We start from the raw sequence: 19,686 nt of genomic DNA, 5'->3' as shown, positions 1-19,686 counted from the left end.
ACAAAACCAATATGACCTACATAAGAAAATAATATCTGTGTCAGAGCACATGTGTGCAACAAAAGTAATGTTTTCTGGTTCCTAGAGGACCATTGCAACTTAAAGTGGACTTTTTAGCCTTTACTGCTCAACTCGTTGGACCCAGAAACGAGCAGAGGGCAAGGCAGCCTCAGACAAGCAGAAGAGAAACTACACACCAGGTATGAATTCTAATTCTTTCTCACCCTGTGTCTCCCTCCCTACTGAATGAATATTACACCCCAAAAACACTTGGTGCGGACCAAGCCTTCCTTGGGTCAGAAAGTGCTGAAACAGTATTATAAAGTCTACTCTAGAAATGACAAAAATGTGCATTTTATTTCTGTTAGTTTTACAAAAGTGGTCCCCACTTTAATGAGGTTTTTTGATGTGTTTCTCAGTCTGGATCACTCGAACAGGTGAGGATCAGGGTTTATGATGTCACTGGCGACGAGAAGCAACACCACCAGGCAGACAGTCAGACACACATGACATACACTCAAGTCTCTAATTCAGCCAGTAAAGACAGAGACAAAACATGGGGAACAAGTACACACTGAGAGACATACAAAGCCAGGAAGGCCTTATACAAGGAAAGGCTTGTGTGGATAATGTAATCACAGGGGCAATGAACCGACTGCTTCTGCCTACAGCAGTTTAACACAGGAGGATTTATGTACAACCAACAGACATGTGTAACTACATGTTACACATCTGTGTGCAAGCACACTTCATTCAGACACACTCCTCATCCCTGAGTAAGCCCGAGGAAAGACTGTTAATGTGGAACAAAGCAAACTGTGTAAATGATGTCATTAGCTTATACAGCCATCGCAAAGCCAGATGATGAAGCATACTGAGAAATAAGAGGGGAAAAGTACAAACATTAATGGTGATAACTGAGGGGCATCATCTCTAAAAAGTGATAATGAAATATCTTTGCTGGAATCAGATGTAATACAGAGATGAATAGTTCTGATTAATTACAGATGCTTAACATGGCAATAAATAACTAATGCTACATATATTCTGCATTTAGATTTTATTTATATAAAAATGGAGGGTTTTTTAATACGGGCTCAGATATATTTATACAACTGGTTGACATTCTCAAATGGGATTAGGTTTTTGAAGTGTTTATGTGTTTAGGTAAGTTACTAGATTGGGATAATTTGAGGAATAGCACAGATGAATCTGCATGAAACCTCAAGTAAACATTGCATCTGTTTAGCTTTTAAGGAAAAACTTCATAGAAAAACAATGGATATTTGGATGAAACATTTGGGATGTCTACCTGTCTGACTAATGGTAATCTTTGTGATTTTGTTTAAGGATGTTTATCACTGTTTGAAAATCCGTCAATAGGAGCCAGTGATTACGTTACTGCATAACTGTTTCCAGTACTATGGAGCTCATTTGGGCATAAACATCAAATCAGTGAAACAAATTATGGCTGAACAGGTAGCAGACTGAGGAATGAGAAGAAACCAACAAACAGAAAAAAGATGAAACAGAAAGGAACAAATGGCATACTTTTAGATTTCAGTTTGGTTGAATGACAATATGATGTCCGAATGTTTACTCCATATATTCTTTTGTGTGTGTGTGTGTGTGTGTGTGTGTGTGTATATATATATATATATATATATATATATATATATATATATATATATATATATATATATATATATATACTTTCCTCTCTCTGCCTATTGTAGGTAGCTATGGATAGTAAATGAATATTTGTATATTTGTGTATAAGTATTGGTTTTTCCAGCTGTACCTTTTACAAGTGGTACATTCCTGGTTTGCAAGGACTGTCTTGCATTACAGTCCAAACACAACCACACACTCATACACACAGTTTCCATTACTACACATACATGCATGAACAAATGTTCCTTTCCCCTCTGCTGGTGATGGTAACTTGCCTAGCCAATGAAGATGTGCTGAGTGACTGGATGAGTGATTAGATAGTATACATCAGCAAAGGATGCATGTTTTTTTTTTCTATGCATGTCTGAATGGCCTATTCCTCTGTGCTGTGTTTCAACCAGAGATACAGAGATTCACACATTATATCCAAACAAGGGTATTGGAAAAATGAATACTGATTTAGTTCTGTGGTTCTAAATGCCTAAATGAAAATGAGAGAGAATCAGATAGATAGAGACAGAGAGAGAGACATCGACACACACAGACAGAGAAACAGTGATAGAGAGGGAGAGACAGACAGACAGAGAAACAGAGAGAGAATGTGCTGAAGGGCAGTTGCACATGAAAGGTAGCTGGCGGTTGTGGCAGGTAAACAGGCGGGGCCATCTGGCGGTGCGAGGTGTACTGGTTTTTTATGGGTACCTGAACAGGGTCTGGAGGTCACTAGCCAAAGAGGGTTGAGCTGGGTTAGAGGGACAGACACTGGCTCTGCATATATGTTTACATTTCTCCCTGAATATACTATGGGCTGGCTGTGCAAACTACAACAACCTAAGAGGAGGAGAAAGCCAAACTATTAGGATAAGTAGTAGACCAACTGAGTAACTGAGCATCTGTAGTAAATAATTGGTTTTCTTTTTGGTTTGAATACCAGAGACTAGGGTTATTGCTATATGTCATTATTTGGAATGCTTCTCAATGTATACTTACATATCTATGCAACCAGAAAGAGAAGCTGTTCAACTAAGGTCCAAAACAGCACACACATACCACACTAAGAGGCATTGGAATCTAGGTTAAATACAGGCAATGCCAGAACAGAGAATGAAAAGACATGGCGTAATGGTTGCAGCTCATTCATTGTATGTACATTAATGATTCAGTGAAATATAGAGATAGAGAAAGAGAGTGAAAACAAACAAAAACTAACTAATTAACTAAAACTGAAGTCTGTATTTTGGCCCAAACCTAACATGTCATAAAATCAGTTCAGGTTATTTCAAGCTGTCTTCTGACTCAAAATACCTTAGCTTCCAAAAAAGAAACATTTGCATTTTTCACATACATACACACAGACCCACACACACACCACATGAACTTGCACTCTACAAAGCGGGTGCAAAATGAAAGGTCAAATGGAAAAAAAGAAAAATGCACGGTTGTGTTGTTGATCTGAGAAACCCTGTTTTATTATAAAAAATAAAGCATTTTCAAATTGAATATTGGGTGCATTCACCCACCATCACCATCCACCAGTCTATCCAACTACACATCCAATCAATTATCAATCCATCCACCTAACCATCCATTCATCTATCCAATTATCCATCCATGCAAGCATCCATTCACCACCATTGCTCACCCTCTCCATATCGCCTATTCAAATACACCTGAACAAAGCCATCAACCAGAGAGCTCAACAAGTATGCAGGCTTTAGGCTGTGGCCCCTCTCTACCCATTTTATGTGTCTGTGAGTAAAAGAGTGTGCACATTAGGCACTCCTTTTAAGTGTCGGACTGCAAAGGAGGGAGTTGGTGGTGTAAGAGAGGGAGCAAGGGAGCCACATGAGACCTGCAAGCCAAGCAAACTTGTCAAGCAACTGCTACATTTCAGTAAATTGGGTTTTCAGCCCTCTCCTCTGAGTGCTCGCTGAAAATAAAAGAATAAGTCATGTTACTACCTCTCCAGATGTGCAAACTGCAAGATTCTCTTAAGTAGAACTTTAAACAGAAACACTGGACAAATATCTCTCTCTATTAGGTATTATACATACATATACACACACGCATACAAATATACTCACACACACACAATATGTGCGTGCGCACACACACACACACACACACACACACACACACACACACACACACACACACACACAAACTCCAGACCATTGAGAGTACTATATGTACTAAGGCGTCTCTAGACTTAGGCTCTCATACAATGATATAGATACAGTATATGCATTTCTACACTTGTTAATGTACAAATAAGACAAAACACACCAATATGACTTAAAAATAAATGTGTCACTGTGTGTGTGTGAGTGCATGCATGTGTATATGTGTGCATGTGCGTGTACTTATGCATACAAATAGGCTTGGATGCATGCACATACACACATATACATTACCAAAAAAACATAGGTATAGGACACCCTTAAACACCAATAAGATTTCTGTGTCCAGATTTTCTCACATAAGCGTTCTCTCTCCTCATGGCATGTTTGGACTGTCCCTTCACTTCTGAAACCCAGTTCCTGCCTACCCTGACACTCACACCTCTCAGGTAAATGACAAAAATGTCAGCTGATTCATGGTCCATGTCCATGCTATGCTTAATGGGTCTGGATGCCTGTCATGGCTTAAGCCTTTGCCTTGTGGCTTGTGGACCAGACCAGAGCAGAACAGTGCTTCTCTGAGAGCTGTTGCCTTGGCGACAAACGCCACCTCTCCGGCTCTGTCCCCTGCTCTCACCCCTCACCACCATCACATTCAGTTCTTTGCACAGATCAAAGAAACCCTGCAAGCCCCTACTTTTCCACAGAGCTCTAAACTCCACCATTATGCTAATACAACATACTGTACAGTACTGGGTTCATGTTGTAAGATCAATGGAAAATAATAATAATAATAATAATAATAATAATAATAATAGATAGCTATTGTTGTGACAAGTGTGTTTAGTGCTTCAACCATCTGCCCCTGGGGCAACATTCTCCTACTTTCCCACAGTCAGCTTCCTTCCATTAAAATAAAACAAAGGTACGGTTGCACCAAACAAGAAGCCCTCTCGTCATTTCTCTATATATATCTGAAGTCAATCATTTGTGACTGTATGCACTGAGATACATCCTCACACATATACATAGACAAGAATCCATTCTGTGTCTACTTGACTGAAAGTGACCCCTGATTGCAAGGTTAGCACATTCATCACAAACAAAATGTACCCATCAGATAAGATAGGAGAGTTTAACAGAAAATAACTACAAGCAAAACTACATAAAAATCCAAATAAAACGGTCTGACAGTTGAATATATAAAAGCAAGCTCAGCCATTTGAGTTTGTGAGTATAGATCCCTCATTGTAAGGAGCAACTGGCACTGCTTGATGACATTTCCCGACCTCCCTGTCTTATTTGGATGACATCACCCTGCTTGTACCATAGCATTCAGGTGCCCCTCTTTTCCTCTCTGGGAGAGCTAAGACCTGCTACGCTAAACCCACCACACTTGTGATGTCCCTCAGAGCTCTTTGTGATGGGCTTTGGATTGTCTCCCGTCTTAGTCTAAATTTCCGATGAGACTGCTTGAGCAGGATGGCTGACATCATGTGAACTCCCACAGCTAGTGAAGGAGTGGTTTCCGTCCTGCCTCCCTGAGCAATGTCATCCACGCCAGCCTCCTTCCCTCCTCATGCTCAAGCATGGATGCTACTAGTGCACCGTGTGCATGAAGGCATGCCATGTAGTGCTACTTCAGCAGGTGTCCTCTGAGTCACCTCCTCATGCTTTAACAGGACAAAAACAGAGGACAGATGTAGGACTGAAAATGTTGCAAGCTCTTTTGTACCCTGGAGGGCATCATGCAGTGCTCAGCTGTCCTACATAACCCATTCTTAAACAACTTCACCTTGCATTATACCTGCCCCAGATTTGCCCAACCAAAATAAACTGCACCAACTATCTGTATATATTCAATGCACCTATTAAAATGTTATTACTACACATAAGGTGATACGTATATACCGTGTTAATTTAACATATGGTACAGTAATCCAGATAGAAAAAAAAATTGAGAATTAAAAATTGAAATTATAAAAAAAAAAAATTATAATAAAGAAAGAAGAACAATTTGAGGATAATATTTTTTCCCCCACATTCAATTCAAAACTGCAATCTAACAGTCCAATGGGCTTTCACTTGCCAATATTCGATCTGCCTTCAATGCTGATTTTAACCTCCTGAGGGATGAAAGAAGGCTTGGGAAGAGTCGAGGGGGGCTCTTCCTCCAGCTTCTCCACCTTGCGGCCCTCGGGGGCTGACCACCTCCGCTTACGGCAGGGGGGTTTGCTGATGCACTCTGCCTCTGAGGAAGGTGTACCTTTATAGGTGCCCCTCTCCCCAAACCTCAGTTCTCCATTCTCTGTGTTGCCTTGACTACCCGTTCCTCTCTGCCCACCACATCGCCCTAGTCCATTCTCCTGCTCCAGATGGCGTGCCCCTGCGCCCCTTGTAGTGGTCGAGGGCGTTCTGGGTGGTTTGAGGGGTGGTCCAAGGCCGGGCGCTTCTGGGAGCTGTGTCTGACTCTTCTTCAGAGAGCCGTTTCTCAGGTTCTTGAGGGTAAGGGAGATGCAGACATCACCCACTGACAGCTTGGCGCATGGCAGTTCCAGCAGCTGAGTGGTCCGGTCAGGACAGCAGGATGACCAGCCCTGACCAAAAACAAAGAAAGGGTACTCCACCAACACCTCCACACTTACCTGGGAAACAGAGAGAGAGAGAGAGAGAGAGAGAGAGAAAGAGAGAGAGAAACCAGAAAACACAAATGTCATTTTCACAACACAATATGTGGTGATGAATTGCTTTGATAGAGACATTGTGTTTATCCATGAGTGTCAGTGCTGAGTGTGACAGACTTTTGGATTGAGTGGGTGGCCCAATCTCAATTCACAGACAAATGAAACAGATTTTTCACACAGCCCCCTCACTGTTGAACAGAAGGGAGCTAAACTAAGGGATGACTCAATTCTGCCTTTGGATCCCATACAAGCAGCACCAAACAAGCATACCATATGGAAACAGGCAGAAGAACGACTGTAGCAACAGCTGAGCACTAATATAGAAGACATGCAGGACACCTCATTACTTTGGTGTAAATATAAGACAATGTGTAACTAGCAGCAAAAACGTTCACACTTCCAACGCACGATAACTGGAATAAGCACCATACATCTGACCAAACTGTGCATGTAAAAAAAAAAAATTATCCAAAAAATATTGTTTATAATATGAACAGATTTTCAGTGACAACAATTTATTATAGACGCATCATAAAACATTATTAGTTCTACTTTGTTACTCTTATAGAAACAGTTTCCAAGTAAGTTTTTGATTGAGGGGATGTAGGTGCAGTGGATTCTTACAATAAGTAATAAATATTAGTAATTTAAATGGTATGTAATCTTATAGACTTCTTACAGACATAAAATATATTAGATTTCTATGCAATAATTTCAAATTTTACAGTTACTACAAATACCCTTATTATCACATTTTTTTGTATGGGCCTGGTAAAGAGTGACAGAGCCATTGATGTTTGTAAAGCACTGGGCTGAGTACCTGGGAGCGATTCTCTCCCACTGCAAACTGGATAATGGCAAAATTAGGCGTATGGCTGCTGTCGATGCGCTCCACTGTACTGGAGTCGATTTTCAGCTCAGTGCTGATCTCTGCACTCTGGATGAAGTCTTCTGTCTTCAGGTCCTCTACCCTCTTCAGCTCTCCATCCGCCAGCTGAATGATGGAGCCCTTGGTGAAGTAGGGTGGTAATGACGGAGCGGAGGGAGGAGGTGGTGTGGCAAGCAGGCTGGCGGGGGCTGGCACCATGGGCAGGTGCAGCTGGGCCTGGACTACAGCACCGGCTGGGTGTGGGTAAGGGGCTGGAGGCTCGAAGGGCTCTCCCTTTGGGGCCGCAGAGGTGACAAATGCGTGTGGCAGTGGCGCAGGAAAGCCCTGCCCTGCGGACGTGCCAGTGGCCTCAGCTCCGCTTACGGGGATGATCACGGGCTGAGTCCCAGGGATGACCAGGTGTGGCGGGAGGCTGGTGTGGTAACTGAGTGGCTGCTGCTGCCCTGTGCCTGCAATATAACCAATGATAGGCTGATGAGCAGGGTAGAAGTTGGCAGATGTGAGGCCCAGGGACAATGACTCAGTGGCATTGTGTGTAGTCTGGATTACTGTATGAGGCGAGAGCGTGGTGATCGCTGCCTTCAGACCATCTGAAGGGGGAGGTAAAGGGGGAGGTGGGAAGGGAAGGGAGGTGCTGGTGGAGCTGGAGGGAGTGCGGGAGATGGGCCTCCCTGCACAGATGCCTCCCTTTTCCGCATGGGGTGTGGAGGGGGGCAGCTTGCCCAAGGTGCCCCCAGGGTCGGTACTGCTGGAGTTCTGACTGTTGGGCACTAGTACGAGTGAGGTCCGCAATGCAGAGCTGTCCGGCGCATACTCAGCTGGCAGCACCATGTGCCGGGTCTCATAGTGGTGTGGGCTCTGCTGATGGTGGGTGTGGTGGTGCTGGCTGGGCAGGGCCCCTTTGGCTGAGCCACTGCCCTGCTTCCCAGCGGCAGACTCTGGGGATAGGCTGAAACGCCGGACTGTCTCCAATTCCCCATTTAGCACCTCACGTGGCTGGGTATCCTCCTTCTTGGGCAAGGGTGCATCAGCATACTGAACCAGGACCTGAGAGGGCCCGCCCATGGTAAGCGTGTGCTGGGGAGGGTGCAGGTGCAGAGGGAGGTGGCTCTGGGGTGAGGGGGCTGTGCGAGGGGAGCCAGAGATTTGGACATACTGGGTGGAGTGAGGTGGAGGGGTGCTGCCCGAGGAATGTGGCACAGGCAGGCGACCCAGCTGGTGGTGCTGCTCAGGTTTGGAAGGTGGAGAGCCAGCATGGGCATCAGCGAGCCGCTGCTGGGAGCTGGTGGTGGCTGCGATGGGAGGTGGTGGTGCGAGGGGAGACACGTAGCCAGTGTAGGGCGTAGCGTACGGGGGGCTGATGAAGTGTAGGCTGGGAGGCAGAGGCGTGTACTGGATGGTGCCACTGTGCTGCGTGATGGGTGATGTGTACACAGCGGGGACGGTGGTCACGACGGTAGGACCTTGGGGAGGCTGCGTGGAGCATGGCGGTGAGTACTCCACCACCAGCGGCTTGTAATGAGGGCCATCAGGCTCCGGCAGGGCGTTGGGGCGCTGCCCACTGCTCTCATGACCACTGGCCACACTGGCGAGCCATGCCAGGTTTCCCCCACGGTGGCTCTCGCTGGCTGGTGCCATCACCAAAGGCCTCTCCTCCGAGGGCAGTGTGCTTGCTGGGATCTCACGCTTCTTTGGGGGCAGGCACTCGTTGCTCCGCTCCTGGTTGGACTTCATGGTGTTTCTGTCTACGGCTCTTGTTTTTGTTTGTCTCTCCTTGATACTTTGCTCCCTTCTGGGTGACTCCCTCTCGTTCTCTCAGTGTGTGTCTTGAAGGGAGCCCACCTGTAGATCAGACGCACAGATGGAGGAGGTGGGGTTGGGTGGAGAGGCGAGGAGAGCGTTGGTGGGAGGGCGCTCTCCTAGGCTCCAGGCTGGAGGGACGCAGTTCTCAGTTGAAAGCACCAGAACACATGCCTGCTGTAAGAAAGCGCTGACTGCGATTCATGCGGAATCATTTCCCTCTGAAAGCAAGTCTCCAGGACAGCAGCAGAAACCTGCAGAACAAACACACCCACACACCATCAGGGTCAGACTCTTCAAAAAAAGGCACTTTTGAATAACAACCACTACACTAAGGCAAGGGAATGCCACAGCAGTAGCAACTGTGCTATATGTTTTAAGGCTAGCATTGTATTTGTATGAACATTAATGCAGAGTAGGTGTGTAGGAATGTTTGTCTATCTGTGTCTCTGTGTGTGTGTGCCTGCAGTGAGCCATCTCTACAATTTGCATGTACTGTGTGTGTGAAGTGTGAGAGGAGGCCCCCGGCAGGCAGAGTGGGAGCATCATTAATAATGAACTGGCAACTCTGCATTCAAGACTGATTTAAAACCTGTAAAACACTGTTTCAAAATCTCTCTCTCTCTCTCTCTCTCTCTCTCTCTCTCTCTCTCACTCCCTCACTCTCTCGCTCTCTCTCTCTCACTCTCTCTCTCTCTCTCTCTCACTCTCTCTCTCTCTCTCTCTCACTCTCTCCCTCACTCTCTCTCTCCCTCCCTCCCTCCCTCCCTCCCTCCCTCCCTCCCTCCCTCCCTCATACACACACACGTTGCATGCACATACAAATATACAGTACTCACTCATATCCACTACTAATACTAATGTATGCACAGGGAAACATACATTATGCATTCATTTCCATGAGGCAACTACTCAGGTCTGCCTGGGCACTGGATGGCAGGAAAGCTTACTCATTCTGGCGTTCTCCCAGCACATCGAAGAACAGGCACATCACCCACAACATCAGCCTGTGAGATATTTCTGAGTTATTGCTCTTTTGAGAGTCCCCCCCTCCCCCCGAGCTAGCTCCCACCTGTCCGCCCGTCTGCCTGCCTCTGTCTGCTCTGTCCAGCATTTGAGGGAGAGCTGTTTTGCATTTCAAACAGGGCCTTGATGATTTAAGAGGTGCCGCAGTGCAATCAGAGCCTCTGAGCTCTGCTGGAGGGAGAATGCACTCATTATGCTTACGCCTATTTAACTGCACTTTTTATCTTCTGCATGCTCTCCCATAACCCTCCTCGCCAGGCAGGGACAATGACCCTCACTCATCACCGACTTCACAGCCCCTTCAGTCTCTACAGTCATGGGTGTCTTTCATCACAACTCACACTGCTCATCTGAACCAAACTTTCCTAATGTTGGAGACCTCCAGCTAAGCAGGAGCCCAGTGTCTAATTCACTTTCTAATAGCCTTACACTAACCTCCTCATGTGAAACCTACATATACTACTCCAAGCTCCAAAAGCAGTGACATAGAGCACAGAGTCTGGGTTTTTAGCTCAGATCTTCAATCGGAGTCTTAGAAGTAGCCAGAGACTCAACAAGTTAGAAAGAACATGAATTATAACTAAAACAAAGCTAAGAACTGTGGACATATGAAGCCTGTGTGGTTCACTTGCATAGTGGAAACACTGAAAATATACTGCAGGACATTGTCCAGAATAATTCCCTTGATTTCTCTTGTGCAAGAGAATATATACTTACATTTAAAGAAAAAGCTATGATTCATTCTATTTTGATTAACATAAATTTCCACCCATCAACCAACATCTTCTATAAATGCAAAGACACAAATCATTATTAAAAAATATAATAATAATAATAATAATAATAATAATACACATATAAATGTAGGATGGTTGCATAACTGTAAGGGCAGACAAGTAATTTCTAAGACATACAGCAAGGCATATTAGAAAACATGTTACTACTCATATTACTGGAAAAGTACATATTTACCAAACTGGCACAAAACTATAAATATGCCAAGTTTACCTGTTATCAGTCTATGTGTTTATGTGACTCCTTAAGCCCAGTGGAAGGATTCAGGCCCTCCACTTTGCCCAGGAGGTAAGGGGCAATGTGAGAAGATCCCTATCCACAAGGCTTTATGGGTAAACTAGTCAATCTTCTTTTACACAGTGTCCACATCATTGCCTCCTCTGGCTTATTCAACAGCGCAACAAAGGAAATCAACCACCCTGATGAATAAATTACCATAATCATGCTGGTACAAAATCAGGCCTTCTAGATGACAAAATTCTTTTATTGGCACAGTAACCCACTGCAATGGCAAATTTAAATATTTGAGTTGGAGTTAGTTATGTAATACACAATAGCTCTTCAAGAGCTTGCAATTAAGAACCACTATTCAAGAGTTACTATGATATGAATAACATGTGTATTTGCACAAAGCCAAAAATTTTTTTGGTTAGGTGTCATGAATATACCAGTAGTTCTTAACCACTATAATCATATGACCTACAGACCCACTACACTGGACAATTAGTTTGGGTTTCCCCTGCTCCTATATGTCAAATTAGCTCATGAGTAAGATTTAGCTAATGACTTGATGGGTTAAAACAGAGGTGTTAGTTTAGGGAAAACTAAGCCTTGCTGTAGAGGACAGCCCTGGGTCTAGAGCTCCCCACCCCGCCTCAGTGCCAGTATGTATCTTAAGGCAGTTAAGTGAAAAATAAAAAGACACAGCGAATTTTGAGTGGAATCTTTTAGCCCATGAGCACTCGATGCAAACATTTAAACATGAAAGACCTTTACTTTTTAAAACATTCTGCCAGGATCTGAACAACAAAACGATTTCTAAACACACTATAACATCAGTGGCATGAGCTGTAGTTTCACAGACACCAGAGAAATGAATATTCCCTCTCACATTACCATTCTGTAACTGCCCCCTGGAATAAGACATTGCTTCAAGCTGTGATGGAAAGACATGCAATTAAAGATATGCAGTTAAATATGCCCCTTTTGGGTCAGCGTAGCACCAGCATTTAATGTGCTGAATAACCCTGTCCTGATGACTCTTTACAGGATGTCTTTGAAAGGACTTGATCAAACAGCTATACATGTTCCCCAGCATGGCTGAAGAACTCTAAACACATTTCCCTGGAGCTTACCTGCCCTGGAGTGTAGGGACAACAGAAGATGGAAGGGGAAAAAAGAGTATGTTCTGGTGAACTGACTACCACCCACACTATTTTTTTTTAATGAATGTCTGGAACTGCCAGAGGCAAGTGAGGATTAATGAAGCTGCTGCCAATAACTAGAATTTTGTACACTCACAGAATCCCAAACTCCTCAGTGTGTTGCTACATTCCAGTGGTATCCCAGGGAAAGCTCCTAATTTTGCTGTTATGGCCTCTCCGCTTTATCCCTCTGGATTAAGAGGAAGGGGGCCGAAACCCTGCTCAGTCTGGCCTCCCAGCAAGAGATTTCACACACACACACACACACACACACACACACACACACACACACACACACAGTGTCAGAGCCAAAAGGGAGGGAGGAGAGCAGCCTCTACTGACCTACATTACAGGCAACACTACTCAGCACATATACGGGCACACAGACACAAACACACACACACAAACAAAGACACACACAGCAAAAGATAAGCAGTAAAGAGGTTTATATTATGCATGCACATACTTGTAAAACCCTTAGGACTACAAAGCCATTGCTACTGTACTATAAATGGAGAGCATAGTGTGTGTGTGTGTGTGTGTGTGTGTGTGTGAGAGAGAGAGAGAGAGAGAGGTATCTTTTAGCTGAAGCTTGCTGAGCACACACTCTACAAAGCATAGTATCAGATGATCTGATATCTAAATGTACTGAGCACCAGTCAGTACAAATAATAAGCTTATTAAAGAGTTTTAACATGCACAGCCATTCACGAAACAGCGTGATACATAATTGCAACGAGAAACAGTTACCACTGAACAAGCCGTTAGTGCTGCACCCTTGCTGTTAAAACGAGCCGCTGTCCCTTTAAGAGGTGGGCCCAGACTTAGAGCACAATCAAGGCTCTCCCCGGGTTTCCAGTCAGTCCGAGCAAGTGCCAGTTCCCCACAAAATCCACCACCACAGGAAGAGAGGAGCAGGAGCAGCAGTCAAGGAGCGAAGGACGACTGGGAGAGGAAGAGCGCGCAATAGAACGAGAGCACTCGTGAGAGACGAGCGTTTCAGAGTGGCTGCATGACTTGCACTTTCGCTCCCCGTCGGGAAGAGAAAGGCCCACAGCTAGTTAATAAAAGACAGCTACTCTTACAGCGCAGGGGGAGCTTCTCCACCGAGGACGAATGCAGGCTCTGTACTGTAAGAGTCCTTTCAGGACTGCTAACCACGGCGAGCAACAGGGGAAAGAGAGAGAGAGAGAGTGTGAGTGAGTGAGTGAGTGAGTGAGTGAGTGAGTGAGTGCACACACACACACCGTGCATGTAAGCGTGGATGGGGGAACACGGGCTGGGAGAAGTGGGTCAAGGCTTACCTCAGTATCCAGAGAGCCTGTGGCTCCTTTTATAGCTTTCTGTAAAGTGTCCACAGAGGCAAACAGTCTTTTCACCGACTCTTCTGCCCTAGGCTGCCTGCTCTCTCTCTCTCTCTCTCTCTCTCTCTCTCTCTCTCTCTCTCTCTCTCTCTCTCTCTCTCTCTCTCTCTCTCTCTCTCTCTCTCTCTCTCTCTCTCTCTCTCTCTCTCTCTCTCTCTCTCTCTGTGTGTCTTAGTGTGTCTCCCTGGCTGCTGTAGTTGAGAATGGTGCGAGGGGGTTCCAGGGTGTGTTCAGCCAGGGTCACACAAAGGCACCTCTGAGCTGGCGCGCTATCCACCGCCTGTGCTTCCACGTATGTTATGCAAGGGCCTTGTTGGTCCATCATTTGCACGCGCGTGCACACACACACACACACAGCTCCTCCCATGCCTCGCCTTACTGCCCTCCATCAACTTCATCAGGTATTCATTCAGAAAACACTCATGCCAGCTGGCACTGTGCCCGGACTACACTCACAAGGAGAGCGAGGTAGAGAGAAAGAAGGAGGGATGGCAGGAGAGGGAGGGGAGGACACAGATGGAAGACTGAGGGTGAGGAGGGGAGGGGGAGAGAGTGTAGTAAGAAAAGTTGTGCGAGGAGGCAGGAGAGAGATCAATAGACATGCAGGATAAAGAGCAATGGAGATTACAAGAATGGTAAAGACAGACCTCCCCCCCTCACAGGAACACAGAAAACCCCTGAGAGAAAATGTTCCAGGGTCTTGTTATTTTTCGCTTCATACATAGTTCTGAACTCACATTGTGAAAAAAAACCCTGCAGGTCAATGCTGAGGCCAGCTGAACATTTCTGCAAACTTCCAGGTAGGTTCACACACTGTTATGCATCTGAACCCAATTTTTAGCATAGACTAAAGTGCACTTAGGGAAGGTAAGGTTCATCCCTAACGGAAACACCCTACGCCCAGACTCCTGAGACCTCTCAGCCACTGTTTCTGGATCCGCAGTGAAAACCTCCACCCACATCAAACATTAGAAAGTTTCCCACAGTGGCAGCTTCAGACACTACAGAGGTCAGCTAAATTCCGTAAATGTACAGAGGAAATGTTATCACATCCTAGTTGCACTTTCATGCGTTCACCACCGGGGGTGGCAACCTTGCTTCAGTTCCATAGCTACAGGCTGTGTTTTGTTTCATTGACCTAGTTAGCGGAGCACTTTTAATAAACATGTGTTCTCCACTGCACTGAGTAGTGTGTCACGATAAGTTAGCAGGCACAGCACCGCCATCTCCTCAGAGAGAAGACACAGACAAGCAGACCGGCAGATAGAAAGCAGCACACATTACAATAAGACTGATCTCAGCAGTGTCTGTAGCCAGGACAAAACAGCAGGGAGATTAAAGGGTGTTATTAAAAACTGTGGCCTGAGACTAGTTCTCCAGAGCTCCAAAGAGCTGGCATGGTCTCCCTCAGTAAGTCTGCCATCAGCCTACTATTGTACAGCTAATAAAAGCCAAAGGCTTACATTAGTGTCAGTCCTGAGGCAGCAGCCTCGCAGAAGTTTGATGAAATGCACCATGTCCCCCCAACCCCCCGCCTTCCTTAGGGCTCTGCCATGGAAAGTCAGGCAGAGCACGGGTGTGTGTGCATGCGCGCATGCTCGTAGAAGCAGAGTGTGGAGCTGCCTCTATAAATGGAGTTCACATCGTTTACATGACTACTGCAAACTCACTAAACCAAGTGGCTAGAGGAGGCCTGTCTGTTGCCATGGCAACCAATTGACCATGCTCTCTTTTTTCAGGGACCTTTGCGATGATTTGTTTAGTTGGTTGTTGTCCTGAAAAGTGTGGGGAGAGGAGAGAGAGAGAGAAATCACAGACTTTCCCCCTCTTCCTCTCTTGACCACACATAGCCTAATAACCAAAATTATCCTTTAAATAATTCCCCAGAGGGAGGGGGAGTGTTAAAAAGTGTAACTTGCATTATAGTGACACCTTTCAACCCTAATACTGATCTAAAATGTTTTGCTCATGTCTCTAAGCTATGGACAGACAAGCTCTCTGAGATGCTTCATATCTCTCCCTTAGAAAGCTCTGAGATCTCTGAGATCTTACACACACACACACACACACACACACACACACACACACACACACACCAAACGAGAGACACTTCAGAACATTTCAGCCCATAGTGTAGCTTTCTTTCCATCACTTTCTTTATATCCCTCTCCCACTCCCTCTCTCTATTTCACACTTTCCCTTGGTCTGTGTCTCTTTCTCCCTCTCCGTCTCTCTCCCACACCCTCACTCTATCTCTATCCCTGTCAGTTCTTTGTTCTCCTTCTCCCTCTGGCACCAGACAATTCATTTCACACACAGTTGAAAACTCTAGTGGGGAGTCAGAGCTGTCATTTTCTCACTGTAGCTGTGATTTCTGATTCCATAGTGGAAACACGGTGCTCAAAACAAAACCTTCCGAAGCCTCTGAAGTACGTGTGACTCACAGCCACCTAAGTGTAGGTCACTGTGGCCCTGCTGTCCTCCCCGGTCACTATACATGCAGATTGACCCCTCTGGGGGTCACTAGTCTGCACTCGCAATGGGCCTATAGACACCTGTTGCAGGGGAAACAGACTTCTTCATTTTTCCCTTTCAGTTTCTCTCTCTCTCTCTCTCTCTCTCTCTCTCTCTCATTCTCTCTCACTTTCTCTCATGTTCTCTTTCTTACGCATGCTTTCTCTATAACGGTCTTTCAATTTCTGTCTCTCACATTCTTTTTCTCTTGCTGTGTTCATCTTGTTGCTAAGCATGCAAACAACTGCAATAACAAGTCACCAAGGAGACAGATGAAAAGCTGAGAATCTCTCTCTTTACGTAATGTATAAAAGTGCAGTTATGCCCATATTAGTCATGCAATGTAGATTAAATGTAGATGAAAACTGATATTTTGTACCTATGGGTAACCTCAGTGCAGAATGCATGCGCTAAGGTACAGAGCAAACCTCTCTCTCTCTGTCTCTCTCATCATGATGTGCATCTTTTATATACCAATACTGCTAGTCATGTCACGACAATTTCTCCTTGTCTGCTTCATAATACATCTGGACCTAAAAACATAAACTATGGCTAATTAACAAGGTGGGCAGGTGGACTGGCATGGTGCAAACAGGAGCCCAACAGCTGATGATGCAGCTGCTAGGTGGCCAGAGGTTTTATTGCATGGGACTAACCACAGACCAAGCCCCCCCCCCCCCCCCCCCCCCCCACACACACACACACAATAATAAGCCAAAACTCAATTTGTGCATTTAGCCTGTGCATACCTGATGCTGGGTTTACTTTTTTAAGTTCATGGTGATCTTACTGTAACTTCAAGAACCCTAGATCTATAACTCCATCACAACAGGAATAAACAAGGAGTTTTCTTTTTAAGCAGTCTTGTGTATTTATAGTTAATAACTTCACACAACCAGATTGGTGAGATCCAGTGGTCTAGTACTGAGCAGCTAGATTAAACATCCTCTGCTAGTACTTGGGTGAAGTCTAAGCATCTCTGTACCACTCCAGTGCATTCGTCAGGGCTTGGCTGCAGAGGTCACCTCTGATGTGGATCTGCTGTGGATCTCCTCCTTCATGGGGAGCTGTGGGCAGCAGTGACTTATTTCTCAGGTGGAAAGACCCTCCTACCTGTAGGGGCCCAACACAGCCGTGCTGGATGCCTCTCATGCAACACAGCCATGCTGGACATTGTTCACCTCACACTACCATACTGCACACAATTCACCCCACACAGCGAGGCCTACGTCTGGCTCCCAAGCCTAACTCACACTTATCTGGCCTTAGCATTAACTCCATGTGAATCATGACTGCCCTGCTACTCTGGTCACCCGAGCATGGCTGAATCCTCTACCATCAGGGCAAACGTGCACTGGGATTTGTGTGTATTACTCAGGAAAAGCTCTGCCAAGCTTCTCTATTGTAGTACATACATTCTCACAATACACAGCAGTATGCATACACACAATTCACAGCACTACACACACACACGCACAGAGACTTGGTTCTACATAGCACACCATGTAAACAAATACCATAACTAAACCCCATAAATAAACTCATTAGTGTCATAGTGTTCCCTTTATTCCCACGCAAAAAGCAGCATATTTTATTTATTACTTAACAGAAAAGTTCAGTCACACATTTGGCTGGCTGTACAACAATATGATCTATATGCTTCTTTAACCTGCAGTTACTTTCAGGGTGTTTGGTTTGTCTTTGTCTTTGTTTTGCCTGGAAGGGAAACAGTATAGAGCAACATGAAAAAATTCTCATTCCTCCTGGCCCTCTAATCAGAGATCCTCATGCCCACTCTGTCCCTCCCTTCTGTCTTCCCTCCAGTCCACCCTAAAGAGGCTGACCCCACATCATCCTTGCCAGCAGGGGCAGAAAAGCCCAATCATTTGACCCAAATTCAGGAATCGCTGTGACAGCAGTGTGTGGAGTACATGCACCCCAGCACAACTGCACGGGGACGAGCTCCTGCATGGCAGAGCGTTCCGCCCTGACCTGTTCCTCTGCATGCTGTGGGGCTGCTCCTCTCTGCTTTGTGTGTGGGCAGATGGGCACACTATGATGCTCCACGAGGCCTCATCTCCCACCATTCTGGTTCAGCTGCGCCATATCAGGCTAGACAAAGCAGTGGGTGGAACAGTGGGTGAAGCAATGGTTGGAGCACGGGCCTGTGCTGAAGCACACCGCTGACTAAATCACATTGTACTTACACAATACACAATCAGATAAAATCTGTACAAGACAGGAGAGTTCTTTCTCTGCTCTTTCACCAAATGACGCAGATATTTCTAGCACAATTCAGTTGTCCCCAAACAGGAAAATCTCTTTTGCTCCAGTGCCATAGTGGGCAGGATGAATGTTCACTGTGTAGACAAACTAAAGAGGGATGTTGCATCTTCACTAGGCACCATGCCTGATAATCCAAGAATGGGGATTACCTGGCATCCTGGGAAGCACTTCTTTTACAGGTCTGTGATCACTCATTCATGGCAAGTCAAACATTTAGATAACGTGTTGTGAGCACTGAGAGCAGCAGAGCCACCCTCCTTCTCAGCCTACACAGTCCCAGCAGCCAGTCCTCTCTCTCTCTCTCTCTCTCTCTCTCTCTCTCTCTCTTTCTCTCTCTCTCTCTCTCTATATATATATATATATATAGAGAGAGAGAGAGAGAGAGAGTAAACACAGTGAGAGAGGTCTGGTTTGCTCTTGACCACACTGAAAGTCACATATTGCTAACTGGGTCTTTGGTTGATATAAATGCACATTTAAAAAACACAGGGGTCTGAAGGATTTGTTCAAATCCTTGCGACAGTGACAAATTGTGATGTGACAAATTACTTGAATGATTTGTTGTGTCAGTCATAGAGAAGCTCCTGCTGTTTCTAAAAAACAGAGCAAATGATGCATTATGCATACTGTTCTGGTACACAGCAATACATTAGTCCAACCACTCAGTATAGCTACATGTGAAGAGCCTTTCCCGCCATAGGATGGCAGTGGCCAGCCATGGAATTGCATGTAAAATGTTACACCACTATGGAGTTGTTGACGGTATACATCTGACCTTATCGTGTACAATGTCATTTCATGAATATTCTTGTCGAACTAAAATACTTCATTTGATGCATTAGGAGAAATGTCCATTTGAAAAACAGAACACTGTCTTGAGACCCCCTATCTAAACTCTGTCACAGATTTTGATGGAAACATCTCTTGTACAGTTTTCACTAATCCTGGCTCATCTTGAAATGTGGAAAAACAACTTGTACTAAATAACAAAGACTGCAGGCTAGTGCGTAATGTGAGACTTGTGTGTGGGTGGGTGTGTTACTCAGCACACAGCCCCTCTGACCCTGGGTGTGCTGAAGGGCAGTGTGTCACCTTCCACACACCAGTGCC

The 19,686-nt window shown here is 45.3% G+C and overlaps 1 protein-coding gene across 6 annotated transcripts in view; it reads right to left on the bottom strand.

Annotated features, from left to right (window-relative positions):
- Positions 1-19,686, bottom strand: part of atxn1a (ataxin 1a) — a 64,276-nt gene that overhangs the window by 2,610 nt on the left and 41,980 nt on the right. For 5 of the 6 annotated variants that reach the window (XM_035528794.1, XM_027006310.2, XM_027006308.2 and 2 more), the window contains 2 exons: positions 7,299-9,421; positions 5,884-6,439 (listed from right to left, as the gene is read on the bottom strand). In XM_035528794.1, the coding sequence (XP_035384687.1) occupies positions 5,884-6,439; positions 7,299-9,101 (2,359 nt within the window). In that variant the 5' untranslated portion in view covers positions 9,102-9,421. Of the gene's footprint in view, positions 1-5,883; positions 6,440-7,298; positions 9,422-12,509; positions 12,640-19,686 lie in introns of all 6 variants that reach the window. The other variant, XM_027006311.2, reaches the window with a different exon arrangement.

This window comes from Electrophorus electricus, chromosome 8 (assembly GCF_013358815.1).
Source record: "Electrophorus electricus isolate fEleEle1 chromosome 8, fEleEle1.pri, whole genome shotgun sequence".
NCBI classification, from domain to species: domain Eukaryota; kingdom Metazoa; phylum Chordata; class Actinopteri; order Gymnotiformes; family Gymnotidae; genus Electrophorus; species Electrophorus electricus.
Note: the sequence above shows the minus strand (reverse complement) of the source record. Positions and strands in the feature narration are given on the sequence as shown.